The 26607-nt window shown below is 31.7% G+C and overlaps 3 protein-coding genes across 4 annotated transcripts; 1 reads left to right on the top strand and 2 right to left on the bottom strand.

The window, feature by feature from the left end:
- Positions 1-310: 310 nt before the first annotated feature.
- LOC130673226 (dihydropyrimidine dehydrogenase [NADP(+)]) lies at positions 311-7327 on the top strand. The gene is made up of 2 exons (XM_057478180.1): positions 311-824; positions 3768-7327. The coding sequence occupies exons 1-2, from the start codon at positions 780-782 to the stop codon at positions 6777-6779; spliced, it is 3057 nt and encodes a 1018-aa protein (XP_057334163.1). The 5' UTR covers positions 311-779; the 3' UTR covers positions 6780-7327.
- Positions 7328-10226: 2899 nt separating this feature from the next.
- On the bottom strand, positions 10227-17826 carry LOC130672905 (phospholipase A2-like). 2 transcript variants are annotated; one of them, XM_057477683.1, is made up of 6 exons: positions 16581-17826; positions 15658-16119; positions 15337-15529; positions 13601-13760; positions 10707-10859; positions 10227-10621 (listed from the first exon to the last, which is right to left on the bottom strand). In XM_057477683.1, exons 2-6 carry the CDS (start codon positions 15670-15672, stop codon positions 10528-10530), a joined length of 615 nt encoding a protein of 204 aa, XP_057333666.1. In that variant the 5' UTR covers positions 15673-16119; positions 16581-17826; the 3' UTR covers positions 10227-10527. The 2 variants fall into 2 exon arrangements, with proteins under 2 accessions (XP_057333666.1, XP_057333667.1); XM_057477684.1 differs by lacking the exon at positions 16581-17826 and having other exon boundaries at positions 15658-16455.
- LOC130672904 (phospholipase A2-like) lies at positions 17821-25813 on the bottom strand. The gene is made up of 4 exons (XM_057477682.1): positions 25595-25813; positions 21428-21596; positions 21006-21158; positions 17821-18153 (listed from the first exon to the last, which is right to left on the bottom strand). The coding sequence occupies exons 1-4, from the start codon at positions 25800-25802 to the stop codon at positions 18066-18068; spliced, it is 618 nt and encodes a 205-aa protein (XP_057333665.1). The 5' UTR covers positions 25803-25813; the 3' UTR covers positions 17821-18065.
- Positions 25814-26607: the final 794 nt, after the last annotated feature.

Below are 26607 nucleotides of genomic sequence, written 5' to 3'. Positions count from 1 at the left end.
TTTGAATTTATCATTTATTTTAAAACAAATCTAATTTGTTGACCCGGGATCTAAAAAAGTGATTAACAAAATAATATAAAGTGATTTCTTTAAATTCATGATTATCTTTCAATTACATATACTCGTATTTTATTTAACATGAAATAATGCTGATTCCAACTTACGAAATATAATAAGTATATTCAACAACAAGATAAAAAAAAAATTAGTTGATAAATTGAGTGGTTCGTGTGTCTCAAATATTTTGTCCTTTTTCTTTTTACTTGCCAACTCGATTTCTCTTTATCTTTACTGACTTTCAATTTATGTCAGCGTTATTCAGAGCGCTGTAATTTAGATTATGTTAACGTTCTCAGTACTGACAAAACATTCTTTTAGTATATTTCATATCCTCGATAAATTTAAATACAAGTTTTACGTATTCTAATAATTTGTAATTTCTTATAAAATAATATTTTGAGTTTAAAATTAGGGCTAATATCCAAATTGTGATATTTATCATTGGATTAATTGTTCTTGTGAAAATTTAACTGTCATTAAATATGGTCATAATTTATAAGATAATATAAAAGTTATTTCACGGACTTGTTTAAGTGTCATAAGTAAAAAAATATTTTTTTTTTATTAAAAAGTTATTAAACTATCATGCAAGTGAGCTGTGTTAATATCCTGTGATAGTGAAAGATCTAATTATTCAGGTTCTTTGACATACAATCGACTTATCACGAGGACACTAAATAATTTAGTAACCACTGAAATAATTTTTAAGAAATACAACAATGACAGCGTTTTTAGAAGTCAGTAAAGATTTACCGGATATTGAAGTGAGTATCATACTATTTAAAGTGGATCTGACAAACAAAACTATTAAGAATAAAAAAATTTTTAGTTTATCTGTAGCTACATGGAGAGAAATTTATGGTAATCGTTGCTAGTACGTTTAGGAAATGTCATCCCATACCGTTATGGTAATGATTACTTGGAATTATGGGATATAGATCCATACTTTCTGGGAAAAATTCCTGCCTATGAAAACATTTCCCATCATTGTGGAACAATTCCCATATCACATGTGAAAGAACTATGGTAAAAATTACCATAATATTATAGTAATCATTACCATCATATACACTGTAAAAAATCCGGAGTGAATTGGGAGTGAAATAAAATCCGAATTCACTCCAGATTCACTCCGCCACTCGGAGTTCCGGAGTATTAAAAAAAATCACTCCGCATGCGGAGTGAATTGGGAGTTTTTTTTAGCGGAGTGATCTCGGAGTGACGCGGATTTTATTTCACTCCCAATTCACTCCGGTCCGGAGTTTTAATACTTAAATAAATTTATATTAATTTATATTAAACTGCTAAACAATGTGTGTGTCTGTGTGGATGTGTGCAAATATCTGCGTGTGTGTCCGCGTGTGTGCAAATGTGTGCATGTGTGCAAATGTGTGCGTGTGTCCAAATGTGTGCGTGTGTGAAAATTTGTGCGTGGGTGCAAATGTGTGCGTGTGTGCAAATGTGTGCGTGCGAGTGTGTGCGAGTGGGCGCGTGTGCCTGAATATGTATGTGTGTGCATATCAGCTGACCAATAATGTAATACGCGAATTTTTATTTCAATTTTATTGAGTAGAGTTATATTTTATCAACAATATTTTTAAAACTCCGCTCTGGAGTGAATTTCACTCCAGAGGGATTAAATTAATAAAAAATTATCTACCCGCGAAAACTCCCCTGCGGAGTGAATTTCACTCCGAGGGGAGTGAATAATTAAAAATTCATTCACTCCGCAATCACTCCGGATTTAATCCGCATTCACTCCGCGAATTTTTCACAGTGTATATGGTAATGGTTGCCACAATGTTTTGGTAACTGTTACCATGTATTATGGTAATGGTTACCATAACATTATGGTGAAGATAACTATAATTTTAAGGTAACGATTGCTATAATATTATGGTAATGGTTACCATATTATATGGTAACGATTACCATACATTATGGTAACCATTACCATAATGTTATGGTAACGGTTACTATAATATATATGGGTACCGTTCCTATAATCAACATTTAAAAAAAACTGGTTACCATGCATTATGGGAAGCTAGACAGCTAGACCTATTGGTACTCCAGCCTGAACCGGTTAGATTTTATAGTTATAATTTTTCTGCTCCAACCTCCCCTTCCCCCACAAAAATATCTGAGCCCTTCCATCATCGAACAACCTGATAGCTAGATCCCTCGGTACTCCAGCCTGAACCATTTGGATTTTTTAGTCATTATTTGTTTGCTCTGATACCCTCCCCCCCGCCCGAACACCAAAGATCTGCCTAAATAACGAAAATATATTTAATATATATTCTACATATATGTCGATTACATTTCAACATATATATTTGCTGTACAACTAAAATATATGTGATATACATTTTGACTATATAAAAAATATATTTTTTATATACGAAAAACGGCCAAAAGTTATGTATTTGAAATATATTTATTTTATATGTAAAATATATGTGAAATATATGTGCGTACACGGAAAGAAAATTATGGGAAGTTTTCCTATGCATTATGGGAATGGTTCCCATAATGGTATGGGAACAGTACCTATACTACTATAGGGATGGTTCCCATATATTATGGGAACCATTCCCATAATATTATGGGGACCATTCCCATATCATTATGGGAACTATTCCCATAATGGTATGGGAATCATTCCCATACTATTATGGGAATGGTTCCCATATTGGTATAGGAACTATTCCTATAATATTATGGGAACTATTCCCATAATGTTATGGGAACCATCCCTATAATATCATTAAATTTTTTTTTTGCACAATAGTGTAGAAATTTCCCAAAATTTGAATTTTCTTGAATGTTTTGTGCTGACAAAAAATTCTTGTTAAAAATTTTAATGTTTTTTGCCAAATACGATTTTTTTTTCAATGTTTGAATTTTTGTTTTTATGTTTAATAATATTTCTGTGTATTGTAGAAGTGATTACCACACTTTTCTTTAAATTAATTTTTTCATGATAATATGGGAACCATTCCCATAATATTATGGGAACCGTTCCCATAATGGTATGGGAACCATTCCAATTGCATTATGGGAATCATTCCCATAATATTATGGGAATAGTTCCCATACTATTAAAGGAACCATTCCCATAATATTATGGGAATGGTTCCTATAATTTATGGGAATAGTTCCTATAAATTATAGGAACCATTCCCATAAATTATAGGAATGATTCCCATAATATTATAGAAAGTATTCCTATAAATTATAGGAACCATTCCTATAATTATAGGAACCATTCCTATAATTATAGGAACCATTCCTATAGTGTTATGGGTATCATTCCCATAATTATAGGAACTATTCCTATAATTATGGGAAACATTTCTATGATTATAGGAACCGCTCCCATAATTTATGGTCGTAATTCCTATGATGGTATAGGAAAAAATTTCACAAAATTATGGGAACCGCTGCTATAATTTTCTTTCCGTGTATATTTCACATGCATTTTAATTATAAATTTTATATACTTTATTTATATGCCACATATATTTCACATACATCATGAAATATATTTTTTATATATTTTATTTCCATGGGAGATATTTTATAAAAGTACGAGGGACGTTAAGAATTACTTTCTCTTCATGCATGTTACATTATTAGTTTTCATCTTAATAATTTTTACTGAGATTATCTTTTTTTCATATATACAATTTTATTTTTTTCAGAATTTGTTGAACTTAAATCCAAAAATAAAACCTTACACAAATTTTGTCTCATCTTCTGAAACGAAGAAGAACAAACGTCATTGGAAACGTAATAATAATTTGAATTGTAACTCATGTCTAAAAAATAATTTTGACGATATCAAACATACAACATTGAGTGAACGTGGCGCGCTCAAGGAGTCAGCAAGATGTTTAAAGTGTGCGGATGCGCCTTGTCAAAAATCCTGCCCAACCCAAATCGACGTAAAGGCATTCATAACATCAATATCGAATAAAAATTACTATGGCGCCGCTAAAACAATCTTATCAGATAATCCATTAGGTCTTACGTGTGGCATGGTTTGTCCGACAAGTGATCTTTGTGTTGGTGGATGTAATCTAGCTGCCACCGAAGAGGGACCGATTAATATTGGAGGCTTACAACATTTCGCTGTAGATATTTTCAAAAAAATGAATATCCGTGCAACTAGGATTCCTGGTCAGTATGTTGAATACCCAAACACTAAAATAGCTCTTCTAGGGTGTGGTCCAGCATCAATATCATGTGCAACGTTTCTAGCCCGATTGGGCTACACTGATATTAAAATATTTGAAAAGGAAAATTATCTTGGTGGCTTGAGTTCATCAGAGATACCACAATATCGTTTACCATATGACGTAGTCAATTTTGAAATTCAACTGATTCAAGACCTAGGAGTCGAGATCGAATGTAATCGAATGCTATCAGTGGACGATTTGACTATTGAAAAACTTAAGGAATCTGGTTACAAAGCTATTTTTTGTGGAATAGGTTTACCGGAAGCTAAAGTGATTTCAATATTTGAGGGACTTACACAGGAAATGGGTTTCTACACTTCAAAAATATTCTTGCCTTTAGTATCAGGTGGCAGTAAGCCTGGATTGTGTGGATGTAAATCAAAATTGCCTAGTCTTTATGGTAATGTTATCGTCCTTGGAGCAGGTGATACGGCATTTGATTGTGCAACATCAGCATTTCGGTGTGGAGCAAAAAAAGTATTCGTGATATTTCGAAAAGGATTTACAAATATCCGTGCGGTACCAGAAGAAATGGAGTTGGCACGTGAAGAAAAGTGTGAATTTATTCCATTCCATTCACCGAAACAAGTCATTGTAAAAGGTAATAAAATAGTAGCCATGGAATTTTATCGCACTGAACAAAATGATAATGATGAATGGATAGAGGATCAAGACCAATTAATGCGTATAAAAGCGGATTTCATTATTTCAGCATTTGGATCTGGATTGTTTAATCCTAAAATTAAGGATGCCATGTATCCTATCAAGTTCAATAAATGGGGATTACCAGACGTTGAATCAACTACTATGAAAACATCCGTTCCTGGTGTGTTTTGTGGTGGGGATCTAGCTGGTGTAGCACAAACTACTGTAGAATCTGTGAATGATGGAAAAATAGCAGCTTGGTACATCCATAAATACATTCAAGAGTCGCATGGTTTGACAGTACCGAAAACTCCGCAACTGCCAAAATTCCATAGCTCGATAGATGACATCGATATTAGTGTAGAAGTATGTGGGATCAAATTCGAAAACCCATTTGGCTTAGCTTCAGCCCCACCTGCAACAACGAGTGCCATGATACGAAGATCTTTCGAAGCCGGTTGGGGATTTACTGTTACAAAGACCTTTGGATTAGATAAAGATCTAGTGACGAATATATCACCCCGAATCGTAAGAGGGACCACTGCCGGACATCATTACGGACCAGAACAAGGGAGTTTCTTGAATATCGAATTGATATCGGAAAAAACTGCTGCCTATTGGTGCCGCAGTATTACCGAACTCAAAAGAGATTTTCCTACGAAAGTGATTATAGCAAGTATCATGTGTTCCTTCAATCAAGCCGATTGGACCAAACTAGCTCAACAAGCCGAAGCCGCTGGATCAGATGCTCTAGAACTCAATCTTTCATGTCCGCATGGAATGGGTGAATCGGGAATGGGTTTAGCTTGTGGCCAAGATCCACATTTGGTTCGTGAAATATCGAAATGGGTAAAATCAGCAGTGAAAATTCCAGTTTTTGTGAAACTAACACCGAATATTACGGATATTGTGACAATTGCAATGGCTGCTTATGAAGGCGGTGCTAATGGTGTATCAGCGATAAATACAGTTTCAGGACTGATGGGCTTACGAGCAGATGGAACTCCTTGGCCTGCAATCGGAAGTGCGAAAGCTACAACTTATGGTGGAGTATCTGGAAATGCAACAAGACCTCAAGCGTTACGTGCAGTTTCTAGTATTGCTAAAAAGATTCCGGGGTTCCCGATTCTTGGGATAGGTGGCATCGATTCTGCTGATGTTGCATTACAGTTTATTCACTGTGGGGCTTCAGTTGTTCAAGTGTGTAGTGCCATACAGAATCAAGATTTTACATTGATTGACGATTACACCACTGGTTTGAAAACTTTGATTTATTTATCGGCTTTAGAACATACCAAACATTGGGAAGGGCAGAGTCCGCCGACTTTTAAGCATCAAAAAGGAAAACCAGTTTTGTTACATCCGCTAGGTAACCGCGTTCCGTACTTTGGAGAATATCAAATTATGAGAGAAAAAGCAATAGCAGAAATGCGTATTAATTCCGATCCCTTGAAGACATCGGAAAGTGAATACGAAATGAAAAATGGAAAATCTGAATCAACTATGGGCGAAGTATTACAAATTAAAGATTTAATTGGCAAAGCATTACCAAATATTGTTAATTACAAACAGTTGGATAACAAAAAACAAGTTGTTGCTTTAATTGACGATGATTTATGTATCAACTGTGGGAAGTGTTACATGACTTGTGCCGACTCAGGGTACCAAGCAATCGAATTTAATGCTGATACCCATATTCCAAAAGTGAATGACGATTGTACTGGATGTACTTTGTGTTTGTCCGTTTGTCCAATTATTGATTGTATTACTATGGTACCCAAAACCATTCCCCACGTTATAAAGAGAGGTATTTACGTCAACGACAGTTAATGGTATGAATAAAATAGAGCGGAACTTTGTTGTTGTAAAATTACCCATTAGGATACTTATTACAAAAAAAAAAAAAAAAAAAAAAAAAAAAAAAAAAAAACTGTGAGAAATAACATAAATTACATTTCTTTCGTACGTTGAACTATACTAACCTTTAATATTGAAGTGAACTAATAGAAATTGTGAAACCGTAGGGTTATTCAACAATTTTTTTCTGGACGACTTATAGTAGTGATATTTTTTCCTATTATTCACATTTTTGTTGGTAGGTAAATAGGATTGGGAGATGAATTTATAAGACAGCTACTTTTGTTTACTTCAAAAAAGTAAGCTCACCATTAAATAAAAAATGAATATTCAAAAGCTGATTCGTTTTAAAGAGTTTCAAGAGATGCGAATAAAAAAAAAACTTTCAAATAAATCGAAAATTGATTAATAAAATATTGAAAAAATAAATTACAATACCAGTAAATTTTTACCAGTTCCCGATGAAAAAAGATTTTATACAATTGTATAAAATTATATACAAAAAATGGCCCGATCCAATTGTATACAACTATATAGAAATTGTATACAATTCTATATAATTATATACAATTCTATATAATTGCAATATGTAGAATTGTATATAATTATATAGAATTGTATACAATTTGTATAGAATTGTATACAATTTCTATACAAATTTCATGCAATTTCTATACAAATTTCATGCAATTGGATCGGGCCATTTTTTCTATCCAATTATATATAGTCTTTATATATAATTATATATAGTCTATATATAATTATATATAGTCCATATATAATTGATATATAATTCTATACAATTGTATAAAATCTTTTTTTATCGGGTTGGAAAAACGTATACATATAAATATTGTAAAAAGTAAATTGAACAATAAATGAATATACTATTATATTAGAATAACAACAATCTTTTGGAAAATGGCGTTTCCGTATCCTTTTAATTCATTTAATTCTTGCAGATGCGGAATAAGATTCATCAAAATCTCTGCTGGGGTGGAAAGTTTTAAAAGTGTAACATTTATGACTAAAACTCAACTTTGAGAAGGTGCACAAGTATTAATGTGAAACGGATATACCATTACTTTTATTTTGGTTGATTCTTTGTCTATATTTTTAAACGTATACACGGAGAAAAATTTATGGTAACAATTACAATATATTATGGGAATAGTTCCCATATCGTATGGCAACTAGTTTTTCTGAAATATCGATTATAGGACTGGCATCCATATAAATTATGGTAACAATTCCTATCTATACCTATGAGCTCATTTCTATACGATGTCGGAATAGTTCTTATAAAATTATAGTAATAATTACTATGCCATTATCATAATTGTTTTCATACTACTATGGTAATATAATGGTAGTATAATATCGAATAAAGCGAAGTTTCGAATAATTAATTTCGTAAAAAATCCGGAGTGAATCCAGATTGAAATTAAATCCGAATTCACTCCGGATTCACTCCACCACTCGGAGTTACGGAGTTTTAAGAAAAATCACTTCGCATGCGGAATGAATTGGGAGTTTTTTTTTTAGCGGAGTGATCTCGGAGTGATGTGGATTTTATTTCACTCCGAATTCACTCCGGTCCGGAGTTTTAACATTTAAATTAATTTATATTAAACTGTTAAACAGCGTGTGTGTGCGAGTGCGTGCGTGTGAGTGTGCAAATGTGTGCGTGTGTGTGTTCGGGTGTGTGCGTTTATGCGAATGGGTTCGTCGGTGTTTTCGGGTGTGTGCGTGTGTCTGATCGGGTGTCTGCGTTTGTGCAAATATGTGCGTGTGTGTGTGTGCGTGTATGTATGCGTGTGTGTGTGTGTATCGGTTGATCAGTACTGTAATTTACGAATTTTTATTTCGATTTTACTTAGTGGAGTTATATTTTATTACTAATGTTTTCAAAACTCCCCTGCAGAGTGAATTTCACTCCAAGGGGAGTGAATAATTAAAAATTCATTCACTCCGGATTTAATCCGCATTCACTCCGCGAATTTTTTACAGTGTATTAAATTGAAAAACTATTATATTATTTATATTAGTACTATGTGTTGTACTTTTCGAATCTTTCAAACTATTAGAATATTTCGAATCTTCGAGGTGAATCTCGAATCGAACAATTCGATTCGATTCGAAATTTAAGTCGTAGATTCAACATTTTGAACGTTGAAATCGTAGATTCAACGTTTTGAACGTTCAAATCGTAAATTCAACGTATTGGACGTTGAAATCGTAATTTGAACGTATTGAACGTTGAAATCGTAGTTTGAACGTATTGAACGTTAAAAACGTTAGTTGAACGTATTCAACGTATTGTGAGCGTAAATCAAACCGATAAGGAGTGTAAATAAGTAATATCAAAACTATTCAGATAACCACATGCTTTCAAATGGAAGTACGATAAAAATTATTTTTATAATTCTGTTAGGAGAATTTCAGTTTTTTGGTTGAAATTCTACCATCTGTTCAATGGAAATACTTAGTCCGAATTTTTTATTTGTGGAATTTTTTGTTGGGATTTTCTATAAGTGATGGAAAAATAATTTATGAACGAATTTCACGATATTCCACCCCTCAGCGGGTCGCGGGGGTGGGTATTAACAATGAAAATTTTAAATTTTCAAGCTATAGCTCCTATTGACTTCAAATTAAAAAAAAAAAGTTGATTTTCACAATTTTTACAAATTTTCAAAAAAATTTATAAATTTTTAAAAAAATTTTGATATTCAACTAGAAATTGTGCACCAAAAATGAAATTGCCGACTGAAAAAATCCATAAATGAGCTCCAAATCTTCAAAATATTTTTGAAATGCAAATGAAAATCAATCTGATAGTTTTCAAAGATCTCAAAATATCAAGATTGAATAAGAATTTGACTCTCAAAAATCAATCTCAATTTAATAACTTCCTTAATTCCAATCATCTGTGATTTTATTAGTTGATTGAATAAGAATGTATCTAAAAATTAACTCAATCAAATCTTTAGGAAAAGCTTTTAGCTAAATTTAGCCCATAGGTTATTTTTTACGCATTGGTATATGTCATTTTTTCGTAACTTTTAATTTTTACTATGGATCATATATTTTTTTTAAACAGTTGAATCTTTTTTTTTTACGTTCAATACGTTCAAATTACGATTTCAACGTCCAATACGTTGAATTTACGATTTGAACGTTCAAAACGTTGAATCTACGATTTCAACGTTCAAAACGTTGAATCTACGGCTTAAATTTCGACTCGGGTAAGTTTCGAGTATTTGCACACCCCTGTAACAACAAATTAATCCATTTATATTGTAGTATTTCAACTTATAAATAATATCACTTATACACGACAATAATAACACCACAATAAACAGCAGTAAAAGAAAGCGAGAACAATACATAGTTTATTGAATACAGATATGTTTGCTGTTAAGATGTCAAATTAAGACTAACTGACTTAGTCTCGCATCTATAAAACATAAGAAGAAGGCATTTCTTTTCTAGCTATTCAAATATTTTAAAGATCAGTTTCACATTCGTTACAATATTATAAGAAAATATGATTCTCTGTATCTAAGTTACTCAGAAAATAATATTCTTTCGTTTATTGGACTCCAACTTACACACGTATAGTGAACAAAGGTATACAATCGAACGCACATCGTAAAGGCGTGCGACCTTGATGGACGTAGATAAATATAGTTATCGAACAATTATCAAAACCTTACTATTAAAATATTGTAAATAATCTGTTGTCTCGCCATTGCAACGTTTTCGACAATGATTGATCAACTTCATACTTGATACATCTTCTATTAACGAACCTAAGGTAAAAAATGAACGAATTGAATTTCAATCTATAATAGGAAAGAAATAATTTGATACAATAATTTTTGAAAATTATCTCACCCGGCATATTTGAGACAACGCTTGATTGGATAGTCATAAATAAAACATGATGGTGATATTAAGTTAAAATATTTAATTCCTACTTTATATGAAACAGGTGACGATACATTTTTTAAACAATGGTAAAATATTTCATTGCACCCACACGCTGATCTATACATAAAAATTAATAATTATAATTAAAATCACAAGTATATATGAATAGTTTTTTTCAATCTTTATTTATTTTTTGTACAACATTTCATTGATATTTTCAGTTTTATTTGCATGGAGAAAAATTTATGGTAACCGTTCCTAGTACGTTTATGAAATATCGTCCCATACCGTTATGGTAATGATTACTTGGAATTATGGAATATAGGCCCATACTGGAAAAAGTGCCGTTTTTATAATCAAAATTTCAAAAAAACCGGTTGCCATGCGTTATGGGAACCATTCCCATGATATATTGTAATTGTTACTATAAATTTCTCTCCGTGTACTGAAAGACAATAAAAATTACGATATCGCAAAATTCAACATTCAAAAATTTAAGAAAACTTTTTCAGTGATTTTCAAATGGCTGTAAGTCAGTAAAAAATAGTCATAGCACCATAAAAAAAATCTGTCTATCGGTTGACCCTGCGGGCCAGCCCCAAAACTTCCCGCTGCTTTTGAGCTCAAGGAGCTCGAAAACATTGTTGTGAATACAATTTCGAGCTCGACAATACTTTTGTATTCCATTGTTTTCGAAAAAAACCGTTTTCAGTTTATCTTTCTCCCACGATATCTTACCAACGAATTGACCAATTTTGATGGTTGAGGTGGCAATCGACGTGTTTTATTGGGTTCTAGAGCTGATCAAATTTTGAAACTGTTTGGTTAAGTCGTTTCAAAGATATTCGCAAAAAACCGTTTTTTTGGCATTTCTTTCTCCCGCGATATCTCACGAACGAATCAACCGATTTTGATGGTTGAGGCGGCAATCGACATGATTTATTGAGTTCTAGAGCTGATTAGATTTTGAAGTCGATCGTTCGAGTCGTATCTGAGAAATCAATAAAAAACTAAAGAAAAAAAAATTTTTTTTCCGTAATTCGCCAATATATCCGAGTCTACTTGGTCAAATGATCTGAAATTTTCAGAAAAGTTGATGGCCGACACGTTCTTTCGATTGCCACCTTAACCATCCAAATCGGTTCATTAGTTAAAAAGTTATAGACCGGTCACACACATACACACACACACACGCGCACACACACATACAGACACTCGGACATCATTCTGAAAATAGTCAGAATAGCTTCCTAAGACCTCAAAACGTCGACATCTGATAAAAGTTTGATTTTCGCAAATCGGGGTGAAAACAATAGCTTTCCAATTTTTCGAAAATCGTCGACTTTCTTAGCGGGAAGTTAAAAATATATTTAAAAAAGAACATCCCTATAAAAAAATCGGTCTATCGGTTAACCCTGCGGGCAAGCCCCAAAACTTTCTGCTGTTTTTGAGCTCAAGGAGCTCGAAAGCATTGTTGTGAATACAATTTCGAGCTCGCAAATACTTTTGTATGCCATTGTTTTCTACAAAAACATTTTTTAGCATTTCTTTCTCCCGTGATATCTCGCAAACGAATTAATCGATTTTGATGGTTAAAGCGGCAATCGACGCGTTTTATTAAGTTCTAGAGCTGATTAGATTTTAAAATCTAATGATTCAATTTTTCTGTAGATATCTGAAAAAAAACGTTTTTCACTATTTTTTTAATCAACGATATCTCGTAAACGGATTGACCGATCAAAACGGTTGAGGTGGCAATCGGCGTGTTTTATTGAGGTCTAGAGCTGATAATATTTTGGGAATGGTTGGTTTAGCCGTTTCGACGATATTTGCAAAAAACCGTTTTCTACGGTTTCTTTCGTCGACGATATCTTTTGAACGGATTATCTGATTGAGACGTTCTTGGTGGCAATCGAAAGCTTTTATCGAGTTCTAGAGCTGATTAGATTTTGGAATTGATCGATCCAACAGTTTTCACAATATTTAAAGAAAACGAAAAAAAATTTTTTTTTTTTTCGTATTTCTTAAATATCTCAGAGTCTATTTGACTAAATGGTCTAAAATTTTTTTGAAAATCTAAGTTCAGAAGATATCTTCCGAATGCTGCCAGAACCATCTAAATCGGTTCATTCATCAAAAAGATATGAGAGGTTTACATCCACACACACACACACACATACATACATACATACAGACATCGCTCTGAAAATGTCAGAATAGCATCCTAGCACCTTCGAATGTCGACATATAATGAAAACCCGGTTTTTGAAAATCGGGGTGAAACCAATAACTTCCCGAATTTTTTGAAAATCGTCGGTTTTCTCAGTGGGAAGTTAAAAACCCATGTAATGTTTTACTGTTATAGACTTTTGAAAAATATTAAACACTTCAAACAAGTTTTTTTAAGGAGAGCATTCAAACATTATACTATACTGTCTTTATGAAGATTTTATATTACACGGCAAAAAATCCTTGTGATTGGAAACCTTTAATGGATCATGATGCGCATTTCGTGAAGGGAGTAAATCTCCCTTCTTTCTCCATAGCTTAAGTAATGATCTGGAAAATTACCGTCATGATCCACCCAGTTCCATTCACGATATCAACTGCATTCCGAAATGCGTTGCGAGGAACTTGGAGCAATTGTTTGCCTATATTGTTAACTGGAGCTACAGCTGCTGGCGTTTGAGTTTGAAATGAGGTTCAGGATTGTGCTAATGAGTTTGAAATGAGGGTCAACTTAGTTGCATGAAGTGTCTGAGTATGGAATGAGAAGCACAACCCAAAAATAGTATGAAATGGGGGCTAAAATTTCGACCGTGTAGTAAAAGTATAATTTATTAAAAGAACTATACTACCGAGTAAATGGTCCATCATTCTGGAGCGGTCCCAAATGGCCACCTGCTACAATACTAGGTTGACAATAATCGTGTTGTCTACAACAAATATCAGTTCTCCAAAATATTCCCAAGTCAGATTTATGTTTTGCTATAGATCCATCACCGCACCATTTAGTACCTTTCGAAAATAATAATCAGTTAGAAAATTTCTGAAAACAATTGACCCTGTGGGCCAACCCCAAAGCTTGTCGCTGTTTCCAAGCTAGAAAGCTCAAAAAGTTACTATTTGCAGATTTTTGAGTTCTTCACGCTAAAAAACGCTGAGGTCAAAACGATATTTTCTTCGCTGGAAAAAAGAAATTTTTTCCCGAAGATACCTCTGATACAAATCGACCGATTTTCTCGTGCTTTGTGTCAATCGTAAGTTCGTTTCGACACTTAGTTTTGATTAAATTTTGAAGCCAATCGGTTGAGTGGCTACGAGTAATGTCACAAAAATTAAAAAAAAATAAATTTTTGATTTTTATTTTTCAAGTAACTTGGGAACTACTTGGTCGATCGACTTCAAATCTTAATCAACTTTTAGTTATGATAAAGTCCTTTTGATTGCCCCAACGACCTTCCAAATTGTATAATTCTTTTCAAAAAAAAATCGTATCCATACACACTCAAGTGTGATGGTTCCCATAATGATATAGGAATAGTTCCTATACCATTATGGGAATCATTCCCATAACATTATGGGAATAGTTCTAAAACTATTATAGGAACCATTCCTATAATATTATGGGAATGGTTCCCATATTATCATGAAAAATTAATTTAAAGAAAAGTGTAGTAATCACTTCTACAATACGCAGAAAAGTTATTAAAGTATAGAAATAAAAATTCAAACATTTAAAAAAAAATTCAGATTTGGCAAAAACATTGAAATTTTTAACAAAAATTTTTTTGTTTCAACAAATTCAGCGTCGAAGAAGCGTCATTTGGATCTCTCCATCTCGTGAGGGAAATTTCTACACTTTTTGCAAAAAAAAAATTTTTATGATATTATGGGAGTGGTTTCCATTACATTATAGGAATAGTTCCCATAATATTATGGGAATAGTTACCATAATACTATGGGAACGATGCCCATACCATAATGGGAATGGTTCCCCTAATGATATGGGAATGGTTCCCCTAATGATATGGGAATGGTTCCCCTAATCATATGGGAATAGTTACCATAATAGTATGGAAACGATGCCCATACTATAATGGGAATGGTTCCCCTAATCATATGGGAATAGTTCCAATAATATCATGGTAATAGTTCCCATAATATTATGGGAATAGTAACCATAATAGTATGGGAACGATACCCATACTATAATGGGAATGGTTCCCCTAATCATATGGGAATAGTTACCATAATAGTATGGGAACGATGCCCATACTATACTGGGAATGGTTCCCATAATATTATGGGAATAGTTCCCATAATATTATGGGAATAGTTCCCATAATATTATGGGAATAGTTACCATAATATTATGGGAATGGTTCCCATATTGGTATAGGATCGATTCCCATAGCATTATTGGAATGGTTCCCATACTATTGTGGGAACTATTCCCATATATTATGGGTACCATCTCTATAATTGTATGGGTACAATTCCTATACCATTATGGGAAATAGTCCCATAATGCATGGCAAAACTTCCCATAATTTTCTTTTCGTGTATATACATGCAGATATTTACAACTTACCTGGCATAATAGCATGGAATGGAGCTTCTATAATAGAATTAATTTCATTTATTGCATTCACCCCATAACTAAATAAGTTTCTTGATTTGATTTGATTATTATTTTTATTAAAAATATTTTGACTGTAAGAAAAATATATTTGCTCCTCTACGATGCAAATTAAAAAAACTATAGCTATTTTTTGATTAAAAATCTAAAATGAAAAAATTGTTTTTTTTTTAAATTGATAATATTAAAAATAATTCTTAACTCTAAAAATAAAAAGTAACCATATAGCGTTAGTAGTTAAATTATTTTGTAAAAAATAAATCAATTCAATACCTTTATTACTTTCATTAAATATTACTTTTCGTTCTTCTAATTAAGTAGAATAATAATTACAGATTTAGTAATTAAATTTATTCAAAAATAACAACAATAAAATATTTAATTCACATGTACGAAACTGGAGTCGTTATCTGAGTAAAAATAAAAATGTTATGAATTAAAAATGTGTTCTGACATTCACATTATATATTACCCGAGTGTAGTTAACATAAATGTCCACGTAATTATGATTTAATTTCTGATTTATGTAGGTCATGCTATTAAAGTTGAAATTTTTTTACACTTGTGCCATTATTTATTTAATAAATTTAGACTTTTACACAGTGAACTGACAACTTGACGCTTGTCAGGCGTAAATTTTAAGTACAAAATTATATATGCGTGATTTATTTGTTTGAGCTCCAGTAATAAATACTAATGTTCAATCTCACACAAATGACCGCCAATCACATGATTCTGTAATGAATAAGCTTTTGACATTTGTTAAATTGTTTAACTTGGGATTAGGTCATAATGTTGTATAAAAAAAAAAAAAAAAAAAAGGAATTGGCACAATTTTTTAAAACTTGACGAGGCTTCAGTATGAAATTTTTGTTGTAAAATTTTATAAAAACCTTTTTCCACGGGTATCAAAATACCTATTACGAGAGTGACATCTATTATACAAAAATAATCGATTTACAAATAAACTATCCGTGAAAAACTCTTTGTATAAAATTTTGAGAAATTTCCGTAATAAAATTTCATTTAATTATTTACAGAAAATATCCTGGCAAAACTTTATAAAATTAAGATGGTTGAGGCGGCAATCGACGCGTTTTGTTAAGATCTAGAGCTGATTAGATTTTGGAATCGATCGATCGAGCTGTTTCTCAAAAACTTCGAAAAACTACATAAACAAAATATTTTTGTCTCACCTCCGGACGAAAAGCGTCAACTTTCGTCCCGCTGTGCAAAACGAAGTTGCCTCTTTCCGCCTCCGTCGAGGAGAAAAATAGTATACACTCCTCGGGAAGTAAATAAGAAAGCCTCGGACTTCACTCCGGTATCTCCGGTGGTGAAAAACCCGTTACACATTATAGTCGCCTTCGTTGTGCAGGATATTACGTCATAGTTGAAAAGGTATTAAGTGTTTTTCCAAATGAATCAGCTAGAACATTTCGTATGATTAATCAGAAACGCATTATTGGTTAACCTCTTGTTTGAAAACTCATTGTTGTAAGAGGAAAATCAGTTGATAACCTAAGAAGTTTGTATTGTCGTTCAGGGGAAAGAAAAAGAAAGAAGATAGACAAAGCAACAATTCCCTCGCGGTTTTGCGAATGCCGTAAAAATGCCGTAAATTTTCGGCATTTATACACATGCCGTAAATTTTCCGTAATAATTTGGTAATAATATGGTTATATTGGCCATTTTTTTTGCTGTACTTATACTGTAGAGTTACCAGATTACTATAGTAAAATTACTATAAAAATGCCGAACTTTTACCGAAAAAATGCTATATAAATACCGCAATAATGCGATAATTTTTTAATAATAAAATCGTATTTTTTTGGTAATTATACCGTAGATATCCTGCGATTTTGCCAGATTTATCCTGATATAATGAAAAATTGTAAAAAATTTGGTTTTATTTTATATTTGCTTCTGCGGTTAAAATCATCGAAAATGTGCAAAGTGTAAAATTTTATATTTTATTTTATTAGTTCACACATTTCTTATTGAAACAAAAGAATGTAAGTGAAAATAAGAATCCGGGAAAATTGAGGTCTTCAATTTTCTTAAGTTTGTTTGTATAGATATGAATACAATTAGTATCATCTTTCGAATAAGAGATTTGGCATAACGGCTAATAGATCAGGCTTTAAATCATTAGGACTCGGGATCGAGCCCACGAGTCGGCGGGTTTTTTTTTTTTTTTTTTTTTCATGACAGTTATTGTACATATAACTTTATAATGTTATATATAATTATATATAATTAAATAAAATTTTATATAATTATATATAATGTTTGTTCCGGGTAGAACGGTTTAATGCTGCAAAAATGCCGAAAATATGCAGTATAATTACGGTTTTAATGCTATTAAAATACCGTATTTTTTCTGTTTTATTACCGTAAATATTCTGAATTTTTTTCGTAAATTTTTGGTAGTAATGCGGCAAAAAAACTGGCCAAAATAACTTGAATAATACCATATTTATGCAGTATTTATACCGTATAATTCCAGTATTATTTCGGTATTTCCAAAACCGCGAGGGTTAGCATCAATTGATATATCATTAAAATATTCTTATGTTTGATTGGTCACACATAGAACTATTATATAAATAATTGTAGATTTTATTCTGATATCTATTTCATCAATTGAAGTTATTTGAATACAACCAGCGACAATTTGTTTAGAAAAAAAAGGGATTATCTCTCAATTCTACTCTCTTCTTTGCACTTGTATCCACTCGGTATTGAAGACATCTTAGTTGCAAGATTCTATTTTTCAAAAAAAAAAAAAAATGTATTAATATATAATTAATAATTAATATACATACATAATATCGATGATTTATTAAAAAAAACTAAAGTTCTAGGCTCGAATTTAATTTGCATCGATAATTGTTCAAATTTAATGCTTGTTCATGTTACTTGAAAAATGTAAGCTTGACTTCCGATTGCCCTAGTAGCAATTTTGTCAAAGCCTTGTACCAGCCTGGATCAAGATACTTTAAAAAGATTTTCGATCAAGAATTGTACAAGAATTGGTCCAGATTCTTGACCTAGATTATTGGTCAAGACTTGAGCCAGACTTTAGTCAGAATTTGTCAAGAATTTGACCAGAAATCTGGAGCTGTCTATTGCTAAACTTTGGGACTATCCTATATAGAGGTTCTCATTCTACATTAGTTTCATTTATAATACTGTAGTCGAGAAATGAGTTCTCTGTAGAAAATGAATCTAGTTTTTTTAAAAATGCGAGCGACAGCTTATTGAATTCGTCATTAAATTAGACAAGACATTTTTTTTTACAAATAAAAATAGCAATTTTTATAAGTCAAAATCAAATAGAAAAAACGAGAGACTCTGATTATTAGCAATAACTCAAAAATTAATAGAGAAAGCGTAAAATTAAAAAACGATTATTAAAGAAGAAGCAATTTTCTATTTGTCACAACTTTCGGAATTCTATTCCCATTTTTTATAATTTTAATTATTCATCTTAATCTATTCAAAAACTTCCGAAATTTTTTAAGTGCTAGAAAATTCTGAAAATCAATTTTTCTAGGCATTACTACAAACTCAATGCGTAATTTAAAAAAATAACATTTTTAAACTTGTTGACTCAACTATAAATGAGAACCACTGCAATACTATACTTTTTATATTCAAGTGGAAAGGAGGGAAATAGGTGCGCGCTTGTCGTCTTTTGCGTTTCTCGCGCAAGTCTATGTCAAAACTCTGGGTCAAGAATCTGGTCAAATTCTGGTTACAGACTGGCCCAAGTCTGCAGCCAGTCTGGGTAAAGATTCTTGATCAAGTGTCTTGGTCGAGAATTGTACAATTCTTTACAAAGTGCTTCTCCAAGTATCTTGCCAAAGAATCTTGTCCAATTCCATTGCTACTAGGGTGGGTCACCCCTCGTTACGATCGTGTATTCGTTGATTTATCATCTATTAATAACTTAATAAAATTAAATTTACTTAATAATTAATTTTATTTAAAACCATAATATGGATGGTGGCGTGTAGGTCTAACCCATTTATAGTTTTATGGTAACTTCAGTGTAAGGTATGAGGCAGGGTGTGATGGAGGTGCCTCACTGACGATTCCACCATCACATCCGGGATGAAACCTAGTATTTTTCGGTGTCTAATGAACTTAGTTTGTTAAAAATTGTTATTTGATAGATTAACGTCATTATTACACTTGAATTTGTGCGTTTATCTGTGATTGACTAAACAATCAATCATTAGTGTAAATATCAAGTTGTGCACACCTGGCGGTTCGTATACGTTTAACATAAAAAATGGCGGCTTATACGGCGTCTCCGGTGAAAATGAATTTCCAACATCGTATTTATACATAAGAATAAAAGTTCTGTGAAATTTTGAAGAGTTTTTGAGGGGTGACCTAATCGTAAGTCAAACCTTAAATAAAATTAATTATTAAATAAATTTAATTTTATTGAGTTATTGATAGATGATAAATCAACGAATACACGATCGTAACGAGCGCCATCTATGTGCACGTATCATGACTAAACTTTGCTTAAACGGCTTCGCCGGTAAATTTTATTTATTGTTACGTGTTTTTTGAGTTAAGAGGCGTAATTTGTGGTTTTTATAGACCAATCGGTAGGGTGACCTAAATAGAAGTATAACCAAAATGTAAAACATAAGATAATAAGGTCTGCTTATTAAGCCATCGATATGTAACACAGTCGACTACCCATCATAAACATGGTCTACAGAGCGAAGGGAAAGTTTATCCCGGGATTTCAGTCCCCCCACTACTGTGCGTTTTGTTTCCTTTTGTTCTAGAACTAGTTCTTCAGAAATAGGGCCTGTATTAACATTGTAATACCCTAGCGGATTCGAATTACGGTAAATACAGTGATTTACCGTAATTTGCCGTAATTTACGGTGCCTAGCATAATTACCGTAAATTACGGTAATCTACGGCAAATTACGGTAAATTGCCGTAATTTACCGTAATTTTACGGCGCCTAGCAGAATTACCGCAAATTACGGCAATTTACCGTAATTTGCCGTAGATTACCGTAATTTACCTTAATTTACGGTGCCTAGCAGAATTACCGTAAATTACGGTAATCTACGACAAATTACGGTAAATTGCCGTAATTTTGCGGTGCCTAGCAGAATTACCGCAAATTGCGGTAAATTACCGCAATTTGCCGTAGATTACCGTAATTTACCGTAGATTACCGTAATTTACGGTAATTCTGCTAGGCACCGTAAATTACGGTAAATTACGGTAAATCATTGTATTTACCGTAATTCGGATCCGCTAGGGTATAAGAGGTGATGCCTTCACAATTCTTTGCCGCCGATCGATGAATCGATCACCACAAATGATCGCTATGACAACTCACCCGTGAGACAACCATACCCGGTGTTCCTAATACATGATCACAACCACGAGCAATAAAATATATACTTCGACTCAACTTATAACGGGATGTTTGGTACGAAACTCCCGACAATGGTTGAGTGGGGGAAGCTGTTTGGACTCAGTAACTGCCGATTGAGAGGAAGAGGCTTATGAAGAACAGGCTTACGATGGGTAATCGAGTGTATATAAAAATTAAATCATTTACTATTAATTACCCTTGATATCTAACGCAGTACATTTTCGGATGATCATAAATGTAACATTGTGGACGTAATACATTGAAGTATAATTTTCCAAATTTACGTGCTAGAATCGTTCTAGCTCTTCTTAAGCAAGTATAGAAATCACGTTCACATGGACAAACCGATCTATAAATCATTTGAACTTATTCTTTGTTGTTGTATACAATACAGTTATTGTTATCAATATGTTTGCCCAAAAAAAATATCGATAGATTCTCATATAGTTTCATCTAGAAGGCTCATCGAACATTTGATTTTTAAATTCTATAGAAGTTATTCATTTTCATAAATTCTCTATGAGAATTTATCGGATTTGTTTAGGCCATAATAGATGTCAATAGTAGTAAAAAATAAATTATAATCTTCAAACAGTTTTTCAAGTTTATTAGTATTACTTTCCCAAAAATTTAGTAACGATGTCTTGCTTAGCATCCATATCTAACATTTCATTGGTATAATTTAATCCACATAGTTCATGGTCTCGGCAACATGCATCAGTTACAAAAAAATTACCAAGATCGTTATCGTCAATCGCTACATTTCCAACACCACACCATAAAGTTCCTAAAAACCAGAAGAAAATATGTAGCCGGAATCAAACCAAATTGGAATATATTGAATCCGGCATAAGGACAAATCACTGCGAGAGACACGAGCTGTGTACAATGCCATCTCGCGGAGTACAGCCGATCCACCACGTATATCTACACGAAGGGTAGACAAAATGGGACTACTGTGGAAATAATGATTTTCATGCCATAAAATACGCTGAACCATCTTATTGTGACTTCTATTTAAAGTAATAAAACCGAATTTCCAGTTAGTAAGAAAATAGTATGTTTTTTTCTAAACGGGCAAAACAGACTAGCCTTGAAAAAAATTAAAAAAAAAATGAATACCCGGGAAAAAAAGTTCTTATATGATCATATATAAATCATATAAAAGTGACTCATATAAAATCATATAAAGTTTCATAATGAAATTGGTCCTATAAAAACTTATATGACTTTATAAAATCTCATATAATAATATAAAATCTTATATAATCATATAAAGTTATATATATCCAGTAAAATATGATTTGACCTAATCATATATACAATAACATATACATGATTAGATCTCAAAATTGGCAGGATCTGATGATATATAATTATATATAATCATGCATGAACAAAAAAAAAAAAATAAACACCTATCGGTTAATTGCTATTTTGCCAAATGGTCACCCATCCAACTAATGTTCTGCCTCAATGCTGCTCAACTTTGATGATCGCTTGATTGCCATCTGCTTCTCTAGTCTGCTTTACCCTTATAAGTATATAACAATCTATAGCATTACTTAAATCAAATGATCAAATTGATACATCCTACATCAATATTGCACCAATTATAATCAAATTTTATCACATTTATGTTTTATATAAAATTATAAGTTTCTTTAAGATAACCTGCTTATGAGACCATAGAAATTTATATATAAGAATCATAAGACTATATAAACTTTTATACAATCATATATGATTTTGTATAACCGTATTAAACTCTTTTGTAATCATACAAATTTATTTATAACTTCATATAAAATCACATAAATTTTTATTCTCTATCTGAACTCTTAGAAGAATTTTATAAGGTCATATAAAATTTCATATGATCATATATAACTTTATATGAAGTTACATCGAATTTTATAAGATTATATGAGTTTTTATATAACCATATATGACTTCATATAATTTATAACATTTTATCTGGTAATGTTATAAACTAATATATAAGTTTATACAAAATCATATACAATCCTTATAAAATTATGTAAATTCTTATAAGAATTTTATAAGATCGTATGAGCTTTTATATGATCATATATGACTATATATAAGCATATGAAACTTTATCTGGTATTTTTATAAAGTTATACATAACTTTATATAAAATCACATCAATTGTTATAAGATTCTTAAAAGATCATATGAATCCTTATAAGAATTTTATAAGATTATGTAAGCTTTTATATAATCATATATAAACACATATGCTTATATATGATTCTATAAGAACTTTTTCTCGGGTTTATATAGAATCACATCTATTTTTATAAAATCCTTATAAAACTATATAAATTCTTATAAGATTTTTATAAGATCACATGAACTTTTATATAATTACATATAAGCATATAAAACTTTATCTAGTACTTTTATAAAGTTATATATAACTTTCTATAAAGTCATATCAATTTTTATAAAGTCCTGATGAGAGTATATTAATTCGCATAAGAACTTTATAAGATCATATAAGCTTTTATGTAATCATATATAATTTTTATATATTTCTTATATGATCATATATAAATTGTATATGAACATATAAGTTTATATATGATCATATAAAATCTTTTTTTCCCGGGTACTGTATGTTTATTGAGAAAATGATTTTTTATTATTAAACTACTACTACTATTCCATTCGTATTTTCTATTGATACAATTTAAATTTTCATAAAAGGTATATTTAACTATTACTAAAGATTAAGTAATACACTTGATTATACCATTTAATGATTTGTATTCTGTGAAAATATAGAATTTAACTAAAAGTATGTATTAACCCTTTAGAGTCAAAGGATCTTGAAACGTCTACGTGTGAGACTAGTAGGGAGAGCGCGAATCGTAGAGTTCCCCGAGCTTGTATGAGTGAGATGTGAGAGTAGTAGTAGTGTGCCTGTGAGTACCCTTTCACTCATTTGAATCTCGCGCTGCGTTCATCGACAGTGCCGTAGTTAGTATTGTTGACGTGAGGAAAGAGTCTCTTCGAAATCCTTAACGATATTTATGATGAAACCAAATGTTGTTCTTACTTTGAATTTAAGTCCTTTGATATTTATTATTTAATAAATTAAAAATTAAAAAATAAATTAATTTTTACTTCCCGCCCAGGTGAAATTTTTTCTCTTATACGGCCCTGTCACATTTGCTTGGCACTTTTCTAATTCTGTCGGGCTCTGCCAGACCGAAGAGAAGGGTTTCAAGGTCAGACTCTAAAGGGTTAAATACTTTACAGTATGCAAAAATTACAATCTAATAATGTCTATAAATCCGATCAATAGCGTAATATTAAGTATTATACAGCAACTCATCATTGTTAAATGGCTTGTAAATTTTTCAAGGCAGATGGATAAATTAACAATTGATAGAGATCGAGTATACGAATATGTATTGCAAGTTTAGAGACTTTCGTTCAAAAAAGCCATCGGACTGGCAGACTTATGATAAGATTCGCACGCGGGGGATCAGGGTTCGAATCTTGGTTTAGTCAGGTAATTTTTAAATATTAATATTGACACCAACACTAACACAGATGCATCTTTTTGTTGCAGGTCAAGATTTTCGATGATTTCATAATGAGTTTTGATAACTATTATAGTGCAATAAATGCTACTACAAATTGTAGAAGGGCAAAAGCAGTGATGCGTGAGTTTTGGTCTCCACAAAAAAGATCCGATCTAGTCGTCAAGTTCAACCCAAAAAAACCGGATATGTCCTTAGTTTCTAATGCTGAATATGCCAAATTAATATGTACGACTTTTTTTTCAATTATGAATAATTCAAAAATATTTTTATTACTATAGCTGTTATATTTTCAGAAATTGTAGAGGAACTACAAAAGTATAAAAAAATTACTATTTATACGGACAAAGACCGACTTTCGACGAACATAATTAAATGGGTTGGAGAATGGTTGAAGTCCATGAGATACACCAGGAAAAAAAACCAAACGGAATAATATATATTTATAACAACAAGGTTATCAATGTAATTTCTAATATAGTGCAGTGTCTAATAAATATTTTATTAAATTTACATATTTTATGTTGTTTATTATAAGCTATCAAGAATAAATAATAATTTTACAGTTACCATAAAAATAATAAATTTTATGCTAATAAAAATGGTATTACTGGTTTCATATTTAAATCACTTTTCTCGTTGACTATTATTAATGATCCTTTTAAACAATTTATGAATTATTGTCAGTCTGTCAAAGATGAATTCGTGTATTCACGTTATTTTGCCGATGGAAACGTCGTAACTTTACGGTCGTTCATCAGTAAAAACTTGGTGAATTTATGATCGATCTTCAGTGAAAACTTTCTCAATTTACGTTCGTTTGCCCGTAAAAATTCCGTCAATTCACGGTGAATTGTCGGTAAAACGGGTATCTATTGACCAGTTAAAGATGATTTTTCTCACATCAAAAATCGATACAACTATAATGAAAACGTCAGTGACTGTGCGTGAAGTCAACGTTTTTCATCTATAGAAACCTCATCAATCGACGGTCGAATCACCAAATATTTCTGAGCAATGTAAAGGAAAAGTTTTGCACAAATGCACTAGTTCGTTACCAGAAAAATACTGGACTATGATAAGTTTAAAACGACTACTTTTCTATGAAATCATGGTGAATTGACAGTATTTCGACCATGACTACGAAACCGCAAGGGTGACATAAACAATAACTATAATGATCCTAAATATATATTATAATTTTATTTACCTGGAAAAATTAATTCACGTTTTTGAAGAAAATGCGTTGGCTCATTTATAGTAACATTATTATTAAATCTATTAATTAGGTAATTTATCTCTGAGGTACGGGTTAAGTTGTTCAATAACATTCCCTGTACGAATTCTTCGGCTGAATATCTCGATAACATCGAGATAATAATTATGAAGCACACACTTGGTCTACAAAAAATAACCATGTTTACGTGTATTGATTACTTGTAATGTAAAAAAAAAATGGTACCAACTATTATAGTAGAACAATACGCTCAGATGTTGATATCTCAAGATTGTAAATTTTTTACTAGAAGAACTATATTTCATTGCTATACTTTATTTTAAGCGTAAAATATGACGTATAATTGCACAATAGCTCATCAGAAAACACTTAATTATAACGAAAAATAAACAATTAAATCATAGTCCTTGGGTTTTAATCTCGCTATCGCAATTTAGAATTAATGTTGAAACAACGTCACTGAAGAGTGACTTATAACGTGTACTTTTCTGAAAAATAAATTATTGAAAACGTTTCAATTTTCAATTCCCGCTATAAAAATTGAAAATTTTCAAATAAGGGAAGTTATTGCACAGTAAAAAAAATTGTGTATTTGTGTCGAAAACGGTTTGTGTTAAACTAACACAAAGTTTGTGTCACTTTTTGTAACATAAAAAATGTGTTATACACTCTTTATTAACACATTTTGTGTGTTACTGAGGAATTCTTTGCGCCCTCTTGTGGCGATATTTCAACATAATCTTTGTGTTAAAAAGGGGTTACACAAAATTTGTGTCGAAATTTCAACACAAATTTCGTGTCAACCGTTTTTAACACACAAACTGTGTTGATTTTACACAATATTTTTTACTGTGTGGTTTTGGTCAGATTTTCGAAAGCGAAGTTTCCAGGAGATCTCCAAGTTTTGACGTCGTACAATATCTTTGGAACGAATTAACCAATTTAAATGTACCCCGGTCGGCAAGAAGTTATCATAAAGATCTCAT

Source organism: Microplitis mediator, chromosome 8 (genome assembly GCF_029852145.1).
Source record: "Microplitis mediator isolate UGA2020A chromosome 8, iyMicMedi2.1, whole genome shotgun sequence".
NCBI lineage: Eukaryota > Metazoa > Arthropoda > Insecta > Hymenoptera > Braconidae > Microplitis > Microplitis mediator.
Note: the sequence above shows the minus strand (reverse complement) of the source record. Positions and strands in the feature narration are given on the sequence as shown.